This window comes from Ailuropoda melanoleuca, chromosome 10 (assembly GCF_002007445.2).
Source record: "Ailuropoda melanoleuca isolate Jingjing chromosome 10, ASM200744v2, whole genome shotgun sequence".
In the NCBI taxonomy this organism is placed as follows: domain Eukaryota; kingdom Metazoa; phylum Chordata; class Mammalia; order Carnivora; family Ursidae; genus Ailuropoda; species Ailuropoda melanoleuca.
In genome coordinates this window covers 73,186,560-73,209,975 of record NC_048227.1, presented here as the reverse complement: position 1 = coordinate 73,209,975, position 23,416 = coordinate 73,186,560, and the positions used below count along the sequence as shown (strand labels likewise).

Genomic DNA, 23,416 nt, shown 5'->3' with positions numbered 1-23,416 from the left:
CAGCTTTATTCATAATTGGCAAAACATAGAAGCAATCAAGATATCCTTCAGTAGGTGGATGGATAAACTGTAGTATATCCAGACAATGGAATATTATTTAGCACTTAAAGGAGATGAGCTATCACACCATAAAAAGAAGGAGAAAGCTTAAATGTATATCACTAAGTGAAAGAAGCCAATCTGAAAGAGCTATATACTGTGTGACTCCAATTATATAATATTCTGGAAAAGGCAAAACTACACAGACAGTAAAAAGATCACTGCTTGCCAGGGGTTGGTGGAGTAGGGATGAACAGACAGAGCACAGAGGAATTTTAAGGCAGTGAAAATATTCTGCATGATACTGTAATGATGGATACATGTCATTATATATCTGCCCAAACTCATAGAATGTGCCACACCAGGAGTGAACCCTAAGACAAACTATGGACTTTGGATAATTATGATGTGTCAGTGTAGGTGTAGGTTTATCAACTGCAACAAATGTACTGCCCTTCTGGGAAATATTAAGAATGAGAGAGGCTATATGGGAAATCTCTGTAATGTCTGTTCAGTTTTGCTGTGAACCTAAAACTGCTCTAAAAAATAAAGTCAAACACACACACACACACACACACAGTCCAGAGAGACAAAACTTGACACAGTATTTTTCCAAATTTATTTAGCTTTCTTTCAGCTAAGTAAGCACAGTTTGAAACAACTCACTAATCATTTTACAATTCTGCAGTCACAAACAATAACATAACATGCATGAATAATGCTCTAGATACTGCTTTAAACATTTTAAAGGTAAGTTGGTAAATTGGGTTTGTGTTGAGCTAATGTTATGGGTAGCTACTGAGTTACCAAATTCTCTAACTACTGAAAAAGCTGAGTGAATTTTAATTGTAGTAATTTATTAATCTTTACAAGTAAAAGAGAAATGCTGCTAAGAATGTGACGATCAAGGATTTCCAACAAAGGAGGAAAACTTAACTATGACATGGTATAAACCTATATAAATTAAATCAATTGGCTAATCATATTTTTGAAGAAGTCCATAAGGCATTTGAGAATTCCTTAAATACCTTACATGTTATTATAATAGTGTCAGTATGTCATTGCAAGTTCACATAGTACGACATGTTCTATGTACAGAAAATTCCTTTTCCAAACCTGGTCATATTTGAGCTGATTTCTACAAACCTGTAACTGCTAATCTGTGTAGGTGGTCAGTGAGCTACTTAACAAAGCAGTGCTGAAAAGCCTGGAAATCTAATTTTGAGAGCCCAAAACCCCTACTTCCACTTCCAGTGAATAAAATGGAACGTGAACATTCATTTCAATTGTAAAGTAAATAATAGCGGAAGCAGAACTCAGGAAAAGTACATGTGGGTCTCTTGGCCTAAACTTCCACTGTCTACCTGCCAAACACCGAGTCCTAAATATTCAGTTCTACTGCCACCAGCTCTCAAAATTGTATCCCTTTCCACAGCCTCTTCTGTGGACATTACAGCATTTAACACACTAAACTGTAATCACTGGTTTTGTCTGACCCTTGTATTAGCATTTGAAGATAGACTTCTCACCTTTATTTCCTAATTGTCACATATTAAATATTCAGCAAATGTTTGTTAAATAAATAAATGAATTTTTATTTCAAATGTTGTAACTAAATATCCCACATGTTGTAAACATTGTAATAGTATTTTATTACTTAAAACTATGTTTAATATTATGTCACAAATAAGAAAGAAAACTAATCATCTCAGTCTATTTCTAACATCAAAGCTTTAATCCTTGTGTTAATTTATATTCATGCACGTGGTGTTACTATGATACACTGGCACAACGTGGGATTAGCTTTTAGTACCTTCCTCCTCATTTACATTCACTATTGTTAGTGTACATCGGCACAATCCCTAGAGAAATATGTCTCACGAAATGATACATCAGTAATGCTAACATTGAGCTATTAAAATAAATTTTCTCATCCTAGCTTAATCTGTCTCTACTTTCGAATCAGGATTTCTTCATGATAAAAGCTAGGCCTAACCACTTTTTAATTCTACTTTTCCTTTGATACAATAAACAAACCATAGAACAACAATTTCCACCAGTTTTTAATGCATTACTATAACCATTTTATGTTTCTTCCCTATTTATGTTCTTACAGGTAAAATGCCATTACAGTGAATTCTCTTGGATAGCCAAATTGATTGTTCTTGTGAATTCACCATTGGAATTTACTTTATGTATATTATATAGCTTTCAGGAACAATTTATCACAAAAATGTTAGGCTTCAAGAAGTGAAAACCAGCATCTGAAACCTGAGTAAAAAGTGACACATATACAATTCTTTCCATCAACAAGAACAGAAATCACTACGTAGTATGGTACTCTTCATTTTGAAATTTTGTGTGTAAACTTATATAACTGTCAAGAAATGGTTAATTTCTTTTTCCCCTTCGCAGTAATAAAGGTTCCAATAAAGTACTTTCTATGACAGTTTATTCTTCATAAATAAATCACTACTATAATAAACTATTAAGAAATGAAAATATTTAAACTTTTTTAAAAAAAATAGCCCTTCCTGATTAACAGGATTTGTTTTAATGGGATTTTATCTATAGTATCTTATACCTTAAACAAGTAACCATTAAAACAAAGAAGTCAATGACAAAGTATCCATGGAATTGTATCACAGTTCTCAGGAAACAGACATTCAGAAAAGATTTAAGGCTAGCCAGTAATAGCCTCTCATAAAACCCAATGAACCTTACAATTGTAATTAGACTTCAAAAGGACCAAAATATTAGTTTACGTTGAGCCAAGATTAGGAAAATCTTCCACTGTTGACATTTTCATGTTCTTAGTTTTTCAATCAAACAGTCAGCCTGTAATTTTGAAAACACAACATAGTTTTAGATTCTACTTATTGTAGCCGTTATGAAATAATTCGACTGGGATCCCTATGATAATAAGTCACAGCAGAAGAGCTGAATATTACACATTCTGTTCCTAAATATATCTTATAAAAAATTTCTCAATAGTTTTATAAACTATAATAAAGGTATTCCACATTGTATATACTGAGGCAGATTTTTATCCATATTGCATATTCGTTAAAAAGCTTCAATAAGAAAAGGAAAATAAGTATACTACAAACATTTTACAAAGTAAACTAGATGTGGAGGAACCTTAAATGCATATTACTAAATGAATGAAGCCAATATGAAAAGGCTAATAGTGTATGATTCCAATTATAAGACATTCCAGAAAAGGCAAAACTGTGAAGGCGTTAAAGAGATCACTGGTTACCAGGAATTAAGGGAGAGAGAGAAATGAATAGGTAAAGCACAGAGAGTTTTATTATACTATAATATTGGATACATGTTACTACACATTTTTCCAAACGAATAAAACATAGAACACCAAGAATAAACCCTAGTGTAAATCATGAACTTGGGTAAAAATGATGTGTTACTGTAATTTCATGGATTATAACAAACATATCACTGTGGTGTAGGATGTCCATAGCAGGAGACTGTGAGTATATGGGGGACAAAGGGTGTATGGGAACTCTCTAGGCTTTCCATTCAATCTTGCTGTGAGCCTAAAAGTCCTCTAAAAAATAACATCTATTAAAAAAATTAAAAAGTAGGGGAGCCTGGGTGGCATGGTGGTTAAGCGTCTGCCTTCAGCTCAGGGCATGATCCTGGCGTTATGGGATCGAGCCCCACATCAGGCTCCTCTGCTCTGAGCCTGCTTCTTCCTCTCCCACTCCCCCTGCTTGTGTTCCCTCTCTCGCTGGCTGTCTCTACCTCTGTCAAATAAATAAATAAAATCTTTTAAAAAAAAAAAAAAAGTAAAAAGTAAACCAAAGTCTTCTAGTTATTCATTATCTCAAATACTCTTCTCAAACATCTGATATATCTAAAACATTATATAAGAGATTTTGAAATAAATCTTAGTATCTTTATTTTGATTTTTTTCAAAGTCTCCTCATATATGTTGACAGATCTAAAGAGAGTTCAGATTCACAGAATGAACCATTAACACATAATTCTGTTCATTCATTTTCTTCTAACTAAAAAGTCAGGTAAGGAAATATGGTTAAAAACATTACAAAAATGTATTTTTAATTACTTTATTATAAAAGCATGGAGCATATAGAAAATTAGAAATACAAATAAGGAAAAAAATCCCTTTTTTAATCATACTGATTGTTTAAAGAGACCACACCAACTGCCCTATCGAACATTCTACTAATTTTATTTCGAACACACATGTAAATATCTCAAATTATTTTTATTTTTTTTTAAAGATTATTTATTTATTTATTTGACAGAGATAGAGACAGCCAGCGAGAGAGGGAACACAAGCAGGAGGAGTGGGAGAGGGAGAAGCAGGCTCATAGAGGAGGAGCCTGGTGGGGCTTGATCCCATAACACCAGGATCACGCCCTGAGCCGAAGGCAGACGCTTAACTGCTGTGCCACCCAGGCGCCCCTCAAATTATTTTTAAATTAAATAAAATCATCTGGACAAGTTGAAGAGAGGGATGATAATTTGAAATATGAAGTTTCTAGAAATCATGTTTTTTAATTTCTTAGGTACCATGACTATAATAACAACATGTATTAACAGCAATTATTTAATTTGTAATTTAGTGATTATTTAAATATAGCAACTATAGATCTCCTTACCATCCTGGACACATAGCGACTGGCAAATTACTAGTCAAGTGGCCCTGGAAGGACAGTCACTTAATAACTAAGGCTTGACTGTCAGGGAACAGGCCTGTAACCAGCTTGAATTCTATTTTACTTTTGCCCTAGCAAAGCAGAATTCTGCAATTTTTTAGGCTTAACAGCTTCAACCTCAGATCTAGCAGTTGATGCTATAAGGGCAGCCCTTTTCTAAATTAGAAAATTACAGAAATTCAATTTCTACAATAGTGTTGGTGATGATAACAGGCAGCAGGTAATATTTTCTAGTACTTGCTTTGCAAGGTACAGTTTTAAGTGCTTTATATGTAGATTATTTTATCAATCCTCTTATCAACTGTAACAGGTGGGCATATTCCTTATAGGCAGGTAATAGATAAAGAACTTGGGCCTTAAAACATTTAAGTAACTTGCACAGGGGACCTCAAGTAACTGATAGAGCCAGAATTTCAACGCAGATCGGACTCCAGGTTCTGAACTGCTAATGCCATGGTTCTTCATATCCTCTGCTTGCAACGGAAAGACTTAACCATAACTTCTCTTCCTACAGATCTGATAACCTGGAAAATCCCTTAAATTAAAAATATGACTTCAGATATGTATAAGCAGTACATAAAATGAGAGGATCAAGCCTATGAGAGCTGTTAAGTGCCTACTGCTGCCAAGAGAAGAAGAACTACAACAAAAAGGACAAATATTTTAGATATTTTTGTATGTTGCTACCATAATAACAGCACTTACTGTGATAAACCAATAGGAATTCACTCTATAAACCAATTTTGATAAGAAGCCAAGCTGATCGGCAGGTGCCAGCACATGAAGGTGCAGGTGGGAGATGGAACAGAACGGCGGCATGTGGAAACCCATTCTGAAACAGAGAGGTAAGAGACAGTTGGCAAGTCAGTTCTACAATAGTTTAAAGCTATTGTTTCAGGTTAAAACACATAAATATTAAAGATATCCAAAACAGGTTACCTAGGGTAGACAGACTGCCACTCAAACATCACTTTTACTGCTTTCTTTATACACTTCTCAGTATTCACACACTTCCTCCTCTTTTCATGCTGAAGTTCACCGTAACAAACTCTTCATCAAGGAAGGGCTTAACAGCATATAATGTCTCAGTAACACCTTTATGAATTCTGAGTTGGCATTATGTCAGTTCTTATCAATTTTAGCCTTTAATTCTCCTAAGATATGGCTCTGCAATCTTTTAAAAAAAATTACAGGGCACTCCTGGGACTTTTAACTTTTAGACTGTACAGCTGGGACATAAAGTTGTTTGTTGTGTACTATGTTTGGCATAAATTCTACCCTTTTCTTTAAAAAAAAAAAATTACACGACACTCAAGTAGAAGGGTTCCTTTATTCCAAGACATAGCCAGTAAATAGTGTGCCTTCTCCTTTAATAAAGCAGTCATTTCCTGACCAACCCATCTTCCAGTAGTGAGTTATTTATATCATTATTTAAAAAAAAGTTTATCATCACTCAAATTTCTTACTTAATAATGAAAATAAGTTAGATGATAATTATAATTATCTGCTTTATAAAACATTTATAAGAGCATTCCTTTGACTACTAACAAATTTCTACTAAGAAGTTTTTAAAATATGATTCTATCTCTTAAAAATCAGTTTACAGTTTTGCAAGTCCACTTAGAAATTGAGTGGAGAAAGGCACACTTGTAACAATAATCCGAGTCTAAAGCCTAGAAATATTTGCCTCCTCAAACTAGAAGTGAGTCTCAATTAAAAAAAAAAAAAAAGACTACAGTGAGAGGGATTGTAGGAGGGCGTAGGAGAAGTGGTCTATTTGCAGCAACACAGGACTGACAATGGAGAGCCAGAAACACAACACCTATTGAAAAGCTTCCACCACCACCTAAAAAAGGAGACTGAGTTTTCCTTCTGTGAAACAGGAGTCACGTAATATAGAATCAAGTAATCTAAAAGCTAGACGCGACTCAAGGGTTCATTCAACCCTTTCATTTCAAAGATGGGGAAGCCAAGATCCAGAAAGTAGGAGATTCCCAAGGTCACAAAGTCAGGCAGTGGTGGAGCGAGGATTGAGACCCTTGGTCCAACATTCATTCTTCTAATAAGCACTCCTCTGACTGGGAAGGGAATATACTGCTTTTGGCCAAAGGGTCTCAAATACCATCTGTTCCTTATCACTTGAAGAGTGCTTACAGTTTTCAGAGGATTTTCACACACACAATCTTATTTGAACCGGTAAGTAGGCAGAGCAGGTATTATCTTGGAGAGGTTAAATGCCTCAAGTATCACAGCCAGTATGAGCCCAGTACACAGCAAGTAACATGGAGAGCGTTACAGCGCAGGTCTCTTTGAATTCCAGTTCAGATGTTAGAAGTAATCTCCAATCAACCTGCCTTGGTACGCCTTTCGTCACACAAGGTAAAGTCAGAAGTCTTTTAAAAAGGAAAAAACACTACTTAGATTAAGTAAAATCGTTGCCACATTGGACATTATATGCTTTTTGCTCAAACTTTGGCAAATGCCAGAGATCAGTTCGGCAGGCAACGAATTCAAGTTAATTTCACACTACAAATATAATAATGTATTTTTAATCACATAAAATAAAGTATTTTCTAAAGACATTCAATTTACATACAATTTTCACAGAAATGGGCATTTTGAACAAAGAAAGGTGGACTTGTAACTATTTTACCTACCCACTGCTTAAATAGATTTGTCTGCCCAAACTCCAAGTGGTGATTATCAGATGCTGACACATGAGAGGAAGAAGTTTTATTTATTAAATTTTTACTACCAATGAACAATGTATGTTCACTTTCAGGAAAACTGTATTTAAGCCACCTCTGCTTTCATTTCCCAGGAGGGAACAACATTTCAGAAAAACCAACTACTATATTGGTTTCTATCTGGAAGTATACATACCTCGCATTTTTGAAGTCAGTGAAATTATTCCTTTCAAGAATGGTTTTTCCAACAGTTACCATGCTTTCAACTATAAAACAAGAAAGAAACTACATTACACTGTAGGAGACATTACTAAATTAATTTTAACTTTTAGGATCCTAATCAAAAGCCGTATTCAATGGGTAAACATTTAAAGACCTGTTTAATAGCTCTAAGTTACTGAGAAGTTTGCTCATTAACGCTAAAATGAAGGTTCAACCTACCACAAATTATGGAGTATAGGCTGAGTTTGAAAGCTGTTGAGGAGTACTATCAAGTGACTACTTAGGACATCTGATCCTATTTAGGTCTAATTCTAATCATAAGGAGACCAAGTAAGAAACAAAAACATATCTAGGGCGCCTGGGTGGCACGGCGGTTAAGCGTCTGCCTTCGGCTCAGGGCGTGATCCCGGCGTTATGGGTTCGAGCCCCATATCAGGCTCCTCTGCTATAAGCCTGCTTCTCCCTCTCCCACTCCCCCTGCTTGTGTTCCCTCTCTCGCTGGCTGTCTCTATCTCTGTCGCATAAATAAATAAAATCTTTAAAAAAAAAAAAAGAAACAAAAACATATTTGAATTAAGAAGACAGACAGGAAAACTTAATTTGTCTTTCAGCCCAAATTAAGGATATGATAGCCCTTCATGTCAGCCTACCTTTGATTAGTTAAATGTTCATATAATTGTCTTGGCTTCTGAATTCTATCTGCCTTAGCGTCTTTATTGTCTTGGTGCTTTATGCCTTCGGATAGGAATACGCTTCCCCGTGAAAAAAAATCTGGTAACCTGCAATCTCCAAAGCACAATGCCAATCTGCAGACCTCTCTTGTTTCTGAATGGTGTAACCAACTATTTGGAAGAGGGAAGAAATGAGAGAGTCCTCAGAGGATGGGTGTTATAAAAGAGGCTCATAAAATTGTTGCGAGGGAGGAGTACGGGACTCTATTTCAACTGGTCCCCTGGATTGAGCTGGTTATCTATCAGACCATTCTGAACACCCACATCAGTCTGAGATGTAAGAAGATATATCTGGATCTCACTGGATAAGAATATCTCCAGTGGTTGGTCTCGAGGTATGAGGTGGGGAGCCGTGATTCTGCAGGCAGATATGGGAAGATAAATGGAAGGGGGAGGGAGCCTCTGTGTTCTTGCACTGGGAAGGCAATAGCCTCCCGCGGACTGGGCATAGACTCCCAGACCAGTAGTGGCAGGGAAAGGACTTAGAACAGCCCCCCAGACTGAAACCTGGAGCTATAGGGGCACGCATGTGAACCCCGGGACAGCTGGAGGTTTTAGAAGCACAAAGGGCAGAGACAGGCCCGGCCCTAGGAGCAACAGCTAGGAGAGCAGCTGTGGGGCGCACAACCCAGGACTCTGCGGGCTTTTAGCAGCACAGACAGAAACAGAGACAATGTGGCCTGGAGAGCTCAGTGAAGGGCAGATGTGATCTCTCTGTTCTGACAGAGGTTTGGATACAGTCACTTCTGCTCTGACTCTTCGAAGAGAGGCGGAAAGACAATGGGGAAACCTGCCAGAGAACAAAAGCCCCAAAAAACTGGTTTTCACCGAGCCCATCCCCGCCCACACAGGGGGCAGGGCAACTCTGCCCAAATAGGGTTGCATGAGTAACAGCAGCAGGCCCCTCCCCCAGAAGACAGGCTGAAAGAACAAGAGGACAACAACCCTAAGGTCCCTATAAAACAAGTGCATCTTGCTTGGGTTGTGGTCAATAACTTGGACTCTGTACATTCCCTCAATGACCCCTCAACAGAATGACTAAGAGGAGGAACTCCCAACAAAGGAAAGAATCAGAGACTGTGGTCTCTGATGGATAGGGATATAATCAAGATGTCAGAAATAGACTTCAGAGTAACAATTATCAAGGCAATATCTAGGCTTGAGAAAAATATTAACAACAATATAGAATCTCTAAGGGCAGAAATGAGATCTAATCAGGCCGTACTTAAAAATGCTATGAATGAAATGCAGTCTAAACTGGATACTCTGACTGCCAGGGTAAACGAGGCAGAAGAACAAATTAGAGAGCTAGAGGATAAGATGACGGAAAAGAAGGAAACCAAGGCGGCATGGGAAAAACAAATTAAACCCCAAAGAATCAAACTGAGAGAGATTAGTGACTCAATGAAATGTTCCAGTATCAGAATTACTGGGATCCCTGAGAGGGTGGAGAAAGAGAGAGGTCTAGAAGATATATCTGAGCAAATTGTGGCTGAGAACTTCCCTAATCTGGGGAAGGAAACAATCATTTGTGTCCAAGAGGCAGAGAGGACGTCTCCCAAGATCAATGAGAACATACCGATGCCATGACATATAATAGAACAATTTGCAAATCTTAGATCCAAGGAAACAATCTTGAAAGCAGTGAGGGAGAAGAAAGAGATTTCTTACATACAGAGGGAGGAACATCAGAATAACATCAGACCTGTCCACAGAGACCTGGCAAGCCAGAAAGGGCTGGCAAGACACATTCAGGGTACTAAATGAGAAGAACATGCAGCCAAGGATATTTTATCCAACAAGGCTGTCATTCAGAATGGATGGAGAGACAAGGAGCTTCCAAGACCGGCAGAAACTGAAAGATTATGTGACCACCAAGCCAGCCCTGCAAGAAATATTAAGGGGGGGGTTTCTATAAAAGGAGAAAGACCCCCAAGAGTGATATAGAACAGAAATTTACCGAGACAATCTATAGAAACAAGGATTTCACAGGCAATATGGTGACAATAAAATCATCTTTCAATAATCACTCTCAACGTGAATGGCCTAAGTGCGCCCATAAAATGCCACAGGTTTGCAGACTGGTTAAAAATACATGACCCATCCATATGCTGTCTACAAGAGACTCATTTTGAACCCAAAGATACATCCAGACTGAAAATGAAGGGATGGAGAACCATTTTTCTTGCCAATGGACCTCAAAAGAAAGCTGGGGTAGCAATTCTCTTATCAGACAAATTAGATTTTAAGCTAAAGACTGTAGTTAGAGATACAGAAGGGCATTATATCATTCTTAAAGGGTCTATCCAACAAGAGGATCTAACAATTGTAAGTGTCTATGTCCCCAACATGGGCAATTACATAAGCCAACTGTTAACCAAAATAAAGAGACATATAGATAATAATACGTTAATAGTAGGGAACCTCAACACTCCACTCTCAGCAAAAGACAGATCATCTAAGCAGAAAATCAACAAAGAAACAAGAGCTTTGAATGACACATTGGACCAGATGGACCTCATAGATATATACAGAACCTTCCACCCTAAAACAACAGAATACTCATTCTTCTTGAACGCACATATAACTTTCTCCAGAAAAGACCACATACTGGGTCACAAATCAGGTCTCAACCGATACCAAAAGACTGAGATTATTCCCTGCATATTCTCAGACCACAATGCTTTGAAACTAGAACTCAATCACAAGAAAAAACTTGGAAGAAATGCAAACACTATTAAAAACCATCCTGCTTAAGAATGCTTGTGTCACCCAGGAAGAATGTTTGGGTCAACCAGGAAATCAAAGAAGAACTTAAACAATTCATGGAAACCAATGAGAATGAAAACACATTGGTCCAAAATCTATGGGATACTGCAAAGGCGGTCCTAAAGGGGAAACACACAGACATTCAAGACTCACTCAAAAAAACAGAAAAATCTAGAATACACAAACTATCTTTTCACCCTAAAGAACTGAAGAAGGAACAACTAAAGCCTAAGCCACGCACTAGAAGAGAAATAATTAAGATTAGAGCAGAGATCAATGAATTAGAAACCAGAAATACAGTAGAGCAGATCAATGAAACTAGAAGCTGGTTCTTTGAAAGAATTAATAAGATCGATAAACCACTGGCCAGATTTATCCAAAAGAAAAGAGAAAGGTCCCAAATTAATAAAATTATGAATGAAAGGGGAGAGATCACAAATAACACCAAGGAAATAGAAACAATTATTAGAAATTATTATCAACAACTATATGCCAATAAATTAAGCAAACTGGAAGAAATGGATTCCTTCCTAGAAACCTATAAACTACCAAGACTGAAACAGGAAGAAACTGACATCCTGAATAGACTAATAACCAGTAACGAGATTGAAGCAGTGATCAAAACCTCCCAAAAAACAGAAGTCCAGGGCCTGACGGATTCCCTGCGGAATTCTACCAAACTTTCAAAGAAGAAATAGTACCTATTTTCCTGAAGCTGTTTCAAAAAACAGAAACAGAGGGAAAACTTCCAAACTCATTCTATGAGGCCAGCATTACCTTGATCCCAAAACCAGGCAAAGACCCCATCAAAAAGGAGATTTACAGACCAATATCCCTGATGAATACGGATGCCAAAATTCTCAACAAGATCCTAGCTAATAGGATCTAACAGTACATTAAATAGATTATTCTTCATGCCCAGATAGGATTCATCCCTGGGATGCAAGGGTGGTTCAACATTCACAAATCAATCAGTGTAATAGAACACATTAATAAGAGAAAGACAAGAACCATATGGTCCTCCCAATTGATGCAAAAAAAGTATTTGACAAAATACAGCATCCTTTCCTGATTAAAACTCTTCAGAGTGTAGGAATAGAGGGTACATTCCTCAATTTCATAAAAAACATCTATAAAAAGCCCAAAGTGAATATCATTCTCAGTGGGGAAAAGCTAAGACTCTTTCCCTTAAGATCAGGAACACGACAAGGATGCCCACTCTCGCCACTATTGTTCAACATAGTACTAGAAGTCCTAGAAACAGCCATCAGACAACAAAAAGAAATAAAAGGTATTCAAATTGGCAGAGAAGAAGTCAAACTCTCTCTCTTCGCAGATGACATGATACTTTATGTGGAAAACCCAAAAGACTCCACCCCCAAATTACTAGAACTCATACAGCAATCTAGTAATGTGGCAGGATACAAAATCAATGCACAGAAATCAGTTCCTTTCCTATACACTAATAATGTAACTGCAGAAAGGGAAATTAGGAATCGATTTCATTTACAATAGCACCAAAAACCATAAGATATCTTGGAATAAACTTAACCAAAGAGGTAAAGGATCTATACTCTAGAAACTACAGAACACTTATGAAAGAAACTGAAGACGACACAAAAAGATGGAAAAACATTCCATGCTCACAGATTGGAAGAATAAACACTGTTAAAATGTCTATGCTGCCCAGAGCAATCTATACTTTCAACACCACCCCGATCAAAATACCAATGCCATTTTTCAAAGTGCTGGAAGAAACAATCCCAAAATTTGTATGGAACCAGAAAAGACCCTGAATCGCCAAGGAAATGTTGAAAAAAAAAAACCACAAAAACCAAAAACAAAGCTGGGGGCATCACATTGCCTGATTTCAAGCTACATTTTAAAGCTGTGATCACCAAGATAGCATGGTACTGGCACAAAAACAGACACACAGATCAATGGAACAGAAGGGAGAGCCTAGATATGGACCCTCAACTCTATGGTCAACTAAAAAAATGGGACACACAGAAAACAAATGGCAAGATAGTACATCTAAATCGAACTGCGCCAATAGTTATATTAAAGTTTTATGAACTAAACACTCCCAATTAAAAATCACAGATTTTCACATTACATTTAAAAAATAATAATAAATAAGCAAGATGCAATGATATTGCTATCTTCAAGTCTTTAAATATTAATATTCAATTTGGTTGAAAGTATAGAAAAAGATACCCAATATGGACAGTAAGTAACAAGAAGTTAAAGTAGTTAAATTCATGGCATACAAAATAGACTCAAGAAGTATTTCCAGAGACAAAGAGGGACATTTTACAATGATAAAAAATGGATCAATTCATTAAGAAGACATGACAATCATAATTATGTATTCACTTAAAATCAGATTCAAAATACATGGAGCAAAAGCTATTGTCTCCTTTCTATCTCACTGTTATGTACTCTATTATTTCTTTCCTTATATTTATTTTGGTCTGATTTGCTTGTCTCTTTCTAGCATCCTATAGTAGAAACTTAGGTCATTTGTTTTAAACGTCCTCTTCTAAAATAAGCATATACAGCTAGAAATTTCCCTGTAGGTATTGCTTTGGCTACATTCCACAAATCTTGATAAGCTGCATTTTTGCTATTAATTCCATATTGTTATCTTTGACCTATTTATTTGGAAATTATTTAAAAGTGTGTTAATTTAAAAATATTTAGTGCAATTCTAGGTTTTATTATTTTCCTACTTTAATTCTATTGTGATCAAAGAACGTATAAGATTTCAATAATTTGGGGGCTCCTGGGTGGCACAGCGGTTAAGCATCTGCCTTTGGCTCAGGGCGTGATCCCGGCGTTATGGGATCAAGCCCCACATCAAGCTCCTCCGCTATGAGCTTGCTTCTTCCTCCCCCACTCCCCCTGCTTGTGTTCCCTCTCTCACTGGCTGTCTCTATCTCTGTCAAATAAATAAACAAAATCTTAAAAAAAAGATTTCAATAATTTGAAATGTATTTAGACTAACTTTATTGCTCGGAATATGGTCTATCTTGGTGAACATGTGCTCTTAACAAAATGTGTACTTTATAGTTAGGTGGAATTCTAAAAATATCAATTATAATCACAGTGCTTGATAGCATTATTGAGCTCTTCCACTTTCTTATTATTTCCCCAACTTCATAGACTGCATATAAATATTAACTGTAAGAACTTTTTTTTTTTAATTTGACAGAGAGACAGCCAGTAAGAGAGGGAACACAAGCAGGGGGAGTGGGAGAGGAAGAAGCAGGCTCATAGTGGAGGAGCCTGATGTGGGGCTCGACGCCATAACGCCAGGATCACGCCCTGAGCTGAAGGCAGATGCTTAACGACTGAGCCACCCAGGCGCCCCATATTAACTGTAAGAACTTTTAAACTTCTTTGCAGAAATATTAAAATATGAACAAAATCAGAAAGGACAGTAAAATGAAATCCCAAATACCCACCATGCTGCTTCAAAACTGGTTAACATTTTATTAGTAACAGTTATAAAAACTTTTAACAAAACAGAATGCTAGAAAAAGAAAACCAAGCATGAATATATTTCTCCCTCCTTAAGAATAATTATAAAAAGGAAATACTTCAGGCATGGTGGCTACCGCTTGATACTAAATATTGCAAAAAATATTGGACTTTATCTGCTGGAATAAATATGAAATGTACTCATTGAAGTTCAGATGACGAAGGAATCTTGCAATACCGAGAAGAAACAGTTTAAATACTGGTAATTCAGTAGTCTAAATACTAACGAAGTACACATCAAAGTTTTCCATCAAAAATATTTCTTTATTCACCTCCAAAAAAATCTGGCCCAATCTATCTTGTCAGCTACTTAAATTATTAACCAAACTAATCCTGGAGACAAAGGCTATGAAAGCAGATATGAAGTGAACTTAGAAATGTCTTAGGAAATGACTGGTAAGTCACAGAAATCATGAGTAAGAAAATATAGGATAACCCTGTAAGAGACAAGATTCAAAATCTTCTTTTCAGAAGTTAAAAGGTCATTGCTAAAATCTCATCACTAAACTTTGGTGTTAGTTCATCTGCACGAGAAACTTATAAGGTAGGTACCAACATGGTCTCATTTTCTATAACCTTCCATTTTCAAAGTCAAAGAAAGCCACCATTTAAAAAACATAAAGAGGCAATAGCTTTTAGAGATTTTAAAGATTAAATAACATGATGTCTGGAATTTGCTTTAAATCCACTGTGGGAATGTGGAGCTTGGGTGATGAACACATGGAGATTACACTATTTTCTTTATTTTTGTATCTATTTGAAATTTTTCATGACAGAAGTTTCACAAATGCTCCTCTTTCCTTAACACCTGGCTAGACTTTTTCTTTTTAATTGTCACTGCTATCACTGATGCCAATTCAGAATGACATAACCGTGAAGAATATTGCTGTCATCTTACCCAGTTCTATGTGATCTTTCTTTAGCTCTCTACAGTTTCCAAGATGCTTCTTTGGCACCACAAGATAATGATGAGGTGCTGCTGGTTTGATATCTTTGAAGCAAACTAGGTCTTCATTCTGAAGGAAAAAACATACCATTTGTTAGTGAATTTTTAAAAAAGAATTTCCTAATGCTGTTCTGGCATGTCTTAAACACCCTAAATTTCAGTCTGATAGGGAAATGGTACTTATGTTACAACTAACCCCAGCTGGGCAATATTGTGATTATGCATTAAGTTCATAAAGACAAGCTTTAGCATCCTTCATGAGATGCTCATTTGTTCCAGAAAATGAAGACTTACATAAAGCTAATTTCAGGGAAACAATTATCAATGAAATTCAATAAAAGTTTATTACCAAAGGGGCGGCTGGGTGGCACAGTGGGTTAAGGGTCCCACTCCTGGTTTTGGCTCAGATCATGATCTCAGGGTTGTGATCTCAGGGTTGTGAGACAGAGCCCCATGTCCAGTTTCATGCTCAGTAGGCAGTCTGCCTGAGATTCTCTCTCCCTCTCCCTCTGCCCCTCCCGCTTGTGCTCTCTCTCTCTCAAATAAATAAATAAATAAATCTTTAAAAAACAAAACAAAAAACTTCATTACGAACAATCCCAGGGTTTTTTTAAATTTCTTTAAATATTTCTCCATCTCTATCTAAGGATTTTTCACTCTTTTAATATGAACTTTTAAATGTTTGACTGCAGAGACATAGCAAGATCAATAAATTCTTTTTTACGTTTAATTTTTTTCCAAAGTAGCATGTTCTGCAATTGTAATAGAAAAATCATCTAGCATCTACATATCCAGAGGTTACCTTTTTAAACATTTTTTACAGCAGTTATACACAAATACTTTTTTTTCTGTTTATAGCATTAAAAAGCCTTTGAATTGCTAAGACAAGCTCCAGTATATTGCACTCAGTGTCCAATCCATTATATTAGTTTCCTGATTTATATACTCCACATAGTTACGTAAGGAAAAAAGAAAAGAAATGAAAAAGGGAGTCTTTCATCCTACTAACATTTGAGTTTCAAGCTTTTCCAAAAGGAAAATCAATATTCCCTAAATACCCTTATATAAAATTTTTTTCAATGGCTAAAAGACACATGAAAAGATGCTTAACACCACTCATCATCAGAGAAATGCAAATCAAAACCACAATGAGATGAAACTTCACAGCAGTCCAGTGGCTAGTATTAAAAAGACAGGAAGTAGGTGTTGACATGAATGTGTAGAAAAGGGAACCTTTGGGCACTGTTGATGGGAATGCAAACTGGTGCAGCCACTATGGAAAACAGTATGGAGGTTCCTCAAAAATTAAAAACAGAAAGACCATATGATCCCCCAGTTCCACTACTGTGTATTTATTTACCCAAAGAAAATGAAAACACTAATTCCAAAAGATGTATGCACCCCTATGTTTATTGTAGTATTATTTATAATAGCCAAGACATGAAAGCAACCTGGGAATTCATCAATAGATGAATGAATAAAGGAGATATGATGTACATATACAAGGAAATTTTACTCAGTCATAAAAAAGGATGAGATCCTGCCATTTGTGACAACATGGATGGACCTAGAGGGTAATATACTAAGAACAAACTAGCAGCTGCTAGAGGAAAGGTTGGGGAGGGCGGCGCAAAACCGGTGAAGGAAAACCCTTGCATTTTAGGTAGCTGATGCAATCAATGACTGAATTAGATTTCCATTAAGCTTTCTAAAAAATTGGCCCTCTGATGTCACTCTCTCCTGCTGCTACTACTGAACTAGTCATTATTTAGACTCTTCATTTTAAGACAGACTTTCTCTTCCGAAGATACAATGACAAAGAGTATGAAATGATGCATGTACAAAGCTATCCTTTGCAGCATGATTTGTAAAAGCAAAAAAGTAAGGGTCCATAATGCAACTAGGAGACCGGTTGAATAAACTGTAGCAAATCCATAAAATGAAGTAATATATAGCTATAAAAAGGAAAGAAGATCTTTATATACTTACAAAATCATTTCTGAAATATACTTCAAAGTTAAAAAACATAAAGCAAGGAGCAGGAGAGTGGTAAGGCCATCTTTTGTGTAAGGAAGAAAAGTACAAATATAAACCTACACATACATATTCTCACAATGGAAGGATAAATCAAAGATATATTTTTAAGTTTCTTGTGAGGGAAGAGGAACAGGGTAAAGATGACAAAAGAATGGATGCTAGACTTTTCTGAATGTACTTAGCTTTACAATCGACTTTAAAAATGTGAATATTTAATACCCTTTTGGACTTAAAAACAATACCTAAAAATTGAAAACAAACAGAAACAAATAAACCTAACTATATGTCACCTTGATAACATAAACACACAAAGAAATTTCCTTTTTTTAAAAAAAGATTTTATTTATTTGAGAGAGACAGAACTAGAGCACATGAGAGAGAGCACACGAGCGGGCGGGGGGTGGGGGGCAGAGGGAGAGGGAAAAGCAGATTCCCCACCGAACAAGGAACCCAAGATCTCAGGACCCAGGGACCAGGACCTGAGCTGAAGGCACCCCCAAAGAAAATATATTTCAAGTGACTTTAAAACACAGAATTTTGACTATCCATCCCTAATGAAAACTGCTAAATGAGAACTTTTCATTTATGCTTTCAACGCAGATCAGAAGCAAGCTTCTCAAGTGTGGGATATGCCATATTTATCCTTGAACTAGAAGCGAATAACATACACTAAACTAGAAAGATTGCTTAATAAATAAAAGATGCTTAAATAGAAAAAAAAAGCTACCAATGCTCCCTCCTCTACTCCTTAAAAAAAATGGTGCCATTATACTTTTTACATACTTTTCCAGTAACAGAGATAGACTTTCCAAGATCTTTCAGTCTGTCCTTGCAAAACACCTTCTTAAAGTTGGAATTATGGCCATTGTTTGATTTTAACAGTGTTTCTCAGCTTTTTCATTACCATCCCCCTAAGGAAACTTTTCAGATTTTTTTTCCTAATTGCCCCCCTCCCCTGATATTTTAATACCACAGCCATATTGTACATGTGTTTATATCCTAACTGCTATACATGTATTTTATATAAGTAAAAAACTTTTTTTTTTGCCTCTGCCCCTGTCCCAGGCAAGAACATCAATTTTTACCCCTTTTGAGAATGCCTGTATTAGACAAAAAGCTAGTCCATCTTGACTTCATTATCACCAATGAATCCAAGCATCTGGGCTTAGCATTCATTAAATATGACAAATAAACTGCGGTGAAGTGGGTAGATGGGCACTCAGCCTCCATTCCAAATACTTCTGTGTCTTTAGTAATAACAGAAATTTAAAAAGCCAAAACCCCAGATGGAATTTAGATCTTGCCAATTAGATGGATTTCAGACTTAGGTGCTTTGACAAGCTAACCTGAGAAAAAGTCATCTTTCTGCAGCTCCCGCTAGTTCCAGCAGGCAAACAAGGTCAGCTCTAAGATGACCGAGATTCTTTTTTCTTTCTCCCCGGCCCCCTTTCCAATGTCTAGTCAATAGCATCATGCGAGTCAAGAGACAGACATGAGATACCCATTTTTTTTGGCACCATGGCCTACCAGTGTAGACCCAGCAGGTACAGTGTAGCTCTGAAGCTGTGTTATTTGTCAAAGGGGAGCAGAAATATGTACATGCTATGAGCATTTAGCACCCAGAGATCAGAAATGGGGAACATCCTACAATAGGTCGAACAGCCCTGCACAACAAAGCAGAATCCAACCCCAAATGCCAATAGCACTCCCGCTGGAAACACCGCTCAACAGTGGCGGTCATAGTGCTTCCTCATGTCTGAGTCACACCTACAGAGACATCTTCCTGAAGTCTCAGTTCCAAATGGCCATCACCTGACTCCTACCTTTCTGGCTGTGGCAGAGGAAACAGGTCCACAGAGTGCAAATGCTGTTCTGGATGTCATCTTTTTTTTTTTTTTTAAGATTTTTATTTAGGGGTGCCTGGGTAGCTCAGTTGGTTGAGCGTCTGCCTTCAGCTCAGGTCACGATCCTGGGGTCCTGGGATCAAACCCCAAGCGTGCACGCACTCTCTCTCTCTCTCTGTCAAATAAAGTTAAAAAATATATTTTTATTTATTTGACAGAGAGAGTGAGCCCAAACAGGCAGAGTGGCAGGCAGCGGGAGAGAGAGGCAGAGGGAGAAGGAGAGAGAGAAGCAGGCTTCCCGTAGAGCAAGGAGTCCCATGTGGGACTCAATCCCAGGACCCTGGGATCATGACCTGAGCCAAAGGCAGACGCTTAATGGACTGAGCCACCCAGGCACCCCCCGGATGCGTTCTTGAAGGCTTTTCCTTCAGCCCCTGCAATGAATTTTTAGCAAATAATTCCTTATATTAAATAATTTCGGCTTTAAATCGCTAGTTTTTCTTTCTGCAACTAACCCCTGACTGATATCTAAAGCAAACAAAAAGAAGTAACATTTGAAAGAACATTTCTGTACCACGCCATCTGAAGTGTAGGGCAAATTTGGTTTAAGAAGAGGGAGGATATTAAAGTTAAACTAGTATGTCCTCAGTGTGGCCTCAAGCAAGGTGAAAATAAACATCTAGCCTGGTATTTCTCAACCATGTTTTCACTGTCACCCCTCTGAGGACATTCTTAAGACTTTTTTTTCCTGATTCCACTCTCATGATATTTTAATACTGCAGATATACTCTATCTGTTTATGTCCACTATTTTTACCTTTGCCTCACACAAAAAGAGTAAGATACTGTCACCCCAAAACTAACTTTTATCCCCCTCTGAGAATGCATGGCCTAGTATCTGCTTAGTTTCAACTCCGCAGTATACAACAAAAATACACTATACAGATGCTTATGGAGTGAGGAATCTTCTCTAGCTTTTGCCAGAAAGATTTCCCAGATTAAACCCACATGATGCTGATAACTCCAATTATTGCAAATCAAATAGTCTCCTCTAGACTTAATTATAAATCTACTCTACTTTATATAAACCCAATAGTTTCTAAATATTTACAACAAATATATGTGAATGAATATAAGAATATACTGTTTGTAGAATGCAAAATACACAAATTTAAGATTAGGTTCTCTTTTAAAAAAAACAAATCTTTAACCTTTAATTAGTGAGCTCGTATATATGAAATCATCTTAGACCCAATTTTAAAAAGATCTGCAACTTTTTGAGGCACCGTTGTACAAGCGTGTGCATCTTGCTTATGTTCTGTATTATATGGACTACCGTATATACTCATCCTGAGCTGCCTACGTAGGCTATAAATTAAAGTATTGACTGTGTCTAATTTCCTCTATAAAAATGTTCCAGCCTTTTCACATAGTTCACTCTGAGAACATTCTTCATAGAGAAAAAATCCTGACCTTCGGCCTGGAAATAACTGATAGAAGTTTGGATCATCCCACCCCCTCTCGGTGACTATTTTTATTTTTTATTTTTTTAATTTATTTTTTTTCTCAGATTTTATTTATCTATCTGAAAGAGAGAGAGAAAGATCACGAGCAGGGGGGAAGGGCAGTGGGAGAAGCAGACTCTCGGCTGAGCAAGGAGCCCAAAGCAGGACTCGATCCTAGAACCCTCGGATCGTGACCTGAGCTGAAGGCAGACAACTGACTGAGCCACCCAGGTGCCCTCCTCTATGACTATTTTTAGACAAAACTTTTTACACTACTAGTACCTATTATTTACTAGTTTTCCTCAACATTGGTAGTGGAGTGTGCAAAATTTAAAAGCAGCTTCTAGGCAACTAACAAACATTGAATTTTGTGAAGCTAAAAAATTCACTCTACTTCTTGCTAGCCTAATTTTATATGTGGTGAAATCAGGAGTGAATGAAGGAGAGTTCAGTGGTCTGTCCTGACTCTATGGATCAGTTCAGCAGAGGCCTATTGGACAGACAACCGATGTACTTATTCCTTCTCCCTGTCAGCCGCTTCCTGTCTTCACTCCTTCCCCTACTCAGAATAGATTTCAAGGTCTATCACTTCAGACCTCTCTCTAGCCATAAATTCTTACCTTTGTTCGGCTGCACTTCCAAAATACCCACAGGGCCAGACCCCAACCGTGGGATGACCCAATTGTTCACCTTGTCTAAAACTAGACGACGGCTGCTGCTAGAGGGGTAAAAAATCACACAGCAGAACAAATACTGCAGGTGGTAGAACCACCTCACCAAGCACAGGGCACTGTAACCAGCTGCCTCCTCTGTATTCAGTCCACGCTTTAAATTATAAGATCTGAACAGGGACTATCCTTTATCTTATTCACCAATGAGTCTCCAACAGTAGGAGCTTAGAACAGATTCAATTCACTTTTAACAAATGAATTAATGATTACTAAAAAAACAAACAAACCAACCCTGAATCTTTACCCTCTCCAAAGACTGTTTCTTTAAAGGCAAATGGAACCAGTAGAAGAAAACGTGTACCAGATACCTGTTTTCAAGTACCTGAGCAAAGTCTTAGTGCTCTGAAAACGTGCATACATTCCAAATGACAACACCTGTACGAACTTTACCCCTTCAGTGGAAATCTGAGGCTATTAAGAAATAGTTTGACCTCGGCCTCCACCCCCCCCCCCCGCCTAACTTCAGTCAGTTTAACGAAGCTTTTCCCAATTACCATTATCTCCTTTCTACTCAGTAGCAGTATTAGAGTGTGCATAATTTAAAAGCAGTCTAGAAAGGCGGGGGGGGGGGCGGGATGCGGGGGTTGGGGGAGGAATCCCTCCAATAAAAACAGGCCACAAATTCTATTTTCTGCCAAATACCTCGTACCTGCAGACAGAAGCCGCAGTGTCTGGCTCTACCGCTACGTTGTCCCCCTCCGCACAGCAAGACGACTGCCGGAGACAGACACCACTCCGAGAGAAGCAAGTCCGTCATTAACACCAGGACACCCAGCCTCCGCCTCCCCGGTCCACACCTGCGAGGCCTCCCTCCCAGGGGCCTGACACGACCCCACAGCGATCCGCCACCGCGAAGCCTCCGTCCCTGGGCTCCCCCACCCACGCCCGGTCCGCCAACAGCCCACCTCGCAGTACAGGAGCTCGGTGCCCGGTTCCTGCTGCCCCGCGATCCGGCAGAACACGCACTTGCTACTGTAGTCCTCCGCCTTCGATGACTTTGCGACAACATCGGCAGTCTTCGATGAAGACACCTTAGATTCTGTAGGCTCCACTGCCTCAAAACCAGGCTCGGACGCCACGCTACCGCGCTCAGGTTCCTCCGCCATCGTACCCGCCCCAAGGTGGCCGAGAACCTTGACTGCTCCGGCCCCGGGGGCCCTGAGCTGAGTCAGCCTCCTGCAACTCCTCAGTTATACCTGGAGGCGTCGCCCTTTGCCTGCCGCTGGGAAGGGCTGGGAGTTGGGCGCACGCGCTGATCCAAGCTTAGAGTAGAGCGAGGGCCATGAGGGGGCGCGCGAGTTGCTCATGGGTGCGACGGGGAGGAGGAGGCAGGGGCTTACGGAGGTCGCTCCGCCCCCTGCGTCTCGTTGGTAAAGACGCACCACGTCCTTCGAGGCGCAGGAGCGCGCACCGCCGCGGTGACATCACCGGCGCACCCTAACGTCCGGCCAAATGGAAGCTGGTGGGTGTGCTGGGCGTCTTTTCCCAAAGCTGCAAGTTAGCATCCCCTTAAGAGTGTAGTATGTTGTTTAAAAAAAAAAAAAGTTTTGAAAAATTCGTAGGTTTTAAGAGAATGAGCACAATTTCTAGAGCATTCTTTTCAACGTAGATAATGTTTGATGTTTCGTGTGTACATTTTCAGCCACGAATTTGAGGT

General features: G+C 38.3%; 1 protein-coding gene across 2 annotated transcripts; it reads right to left on the bottom strand.

The window, feature by feature from the left end:
• Positions 1-641: 641 nt before the first annotated feature.
• HINT3 (histidine triad nucleotide binding protein 3) lies at positions 642-22,968 on the bottom strand. Of its 2 annotated transcripts, none has more exons than XM_002915135.4 (5): positions 22,665-22,968; positions 15,596-15,713; positions 7,629-7,698; positions 5,451-5,577; positions 642-2,877 (listed from the first exon to the last, which is right to left on the bottom strand). In XM_002915135.4, the coding sequence occupies exons 1-5, from the start codon at positions 22,863-22,865 to the stop codon at positions 2,845-2,847; spliced, it is 549 nt and encodes a 182-aa protein (XP_002915181.1). In that variant the 5' UTR covers positions 22,866-22,968; the 3' UTR covers positions 642-2,844. The 2 variants fall into 2 exon arrangements, with proteins under 2 accessions (XP_002915181.1, XP_019650694.1); XM_019795135.2 differs by lacking the exon at positions 22,665-22,968 and adding an exon at positions 22,409-22,657.
• Positions 22,969-23,416: the final 448 nt, after the last annotated feature.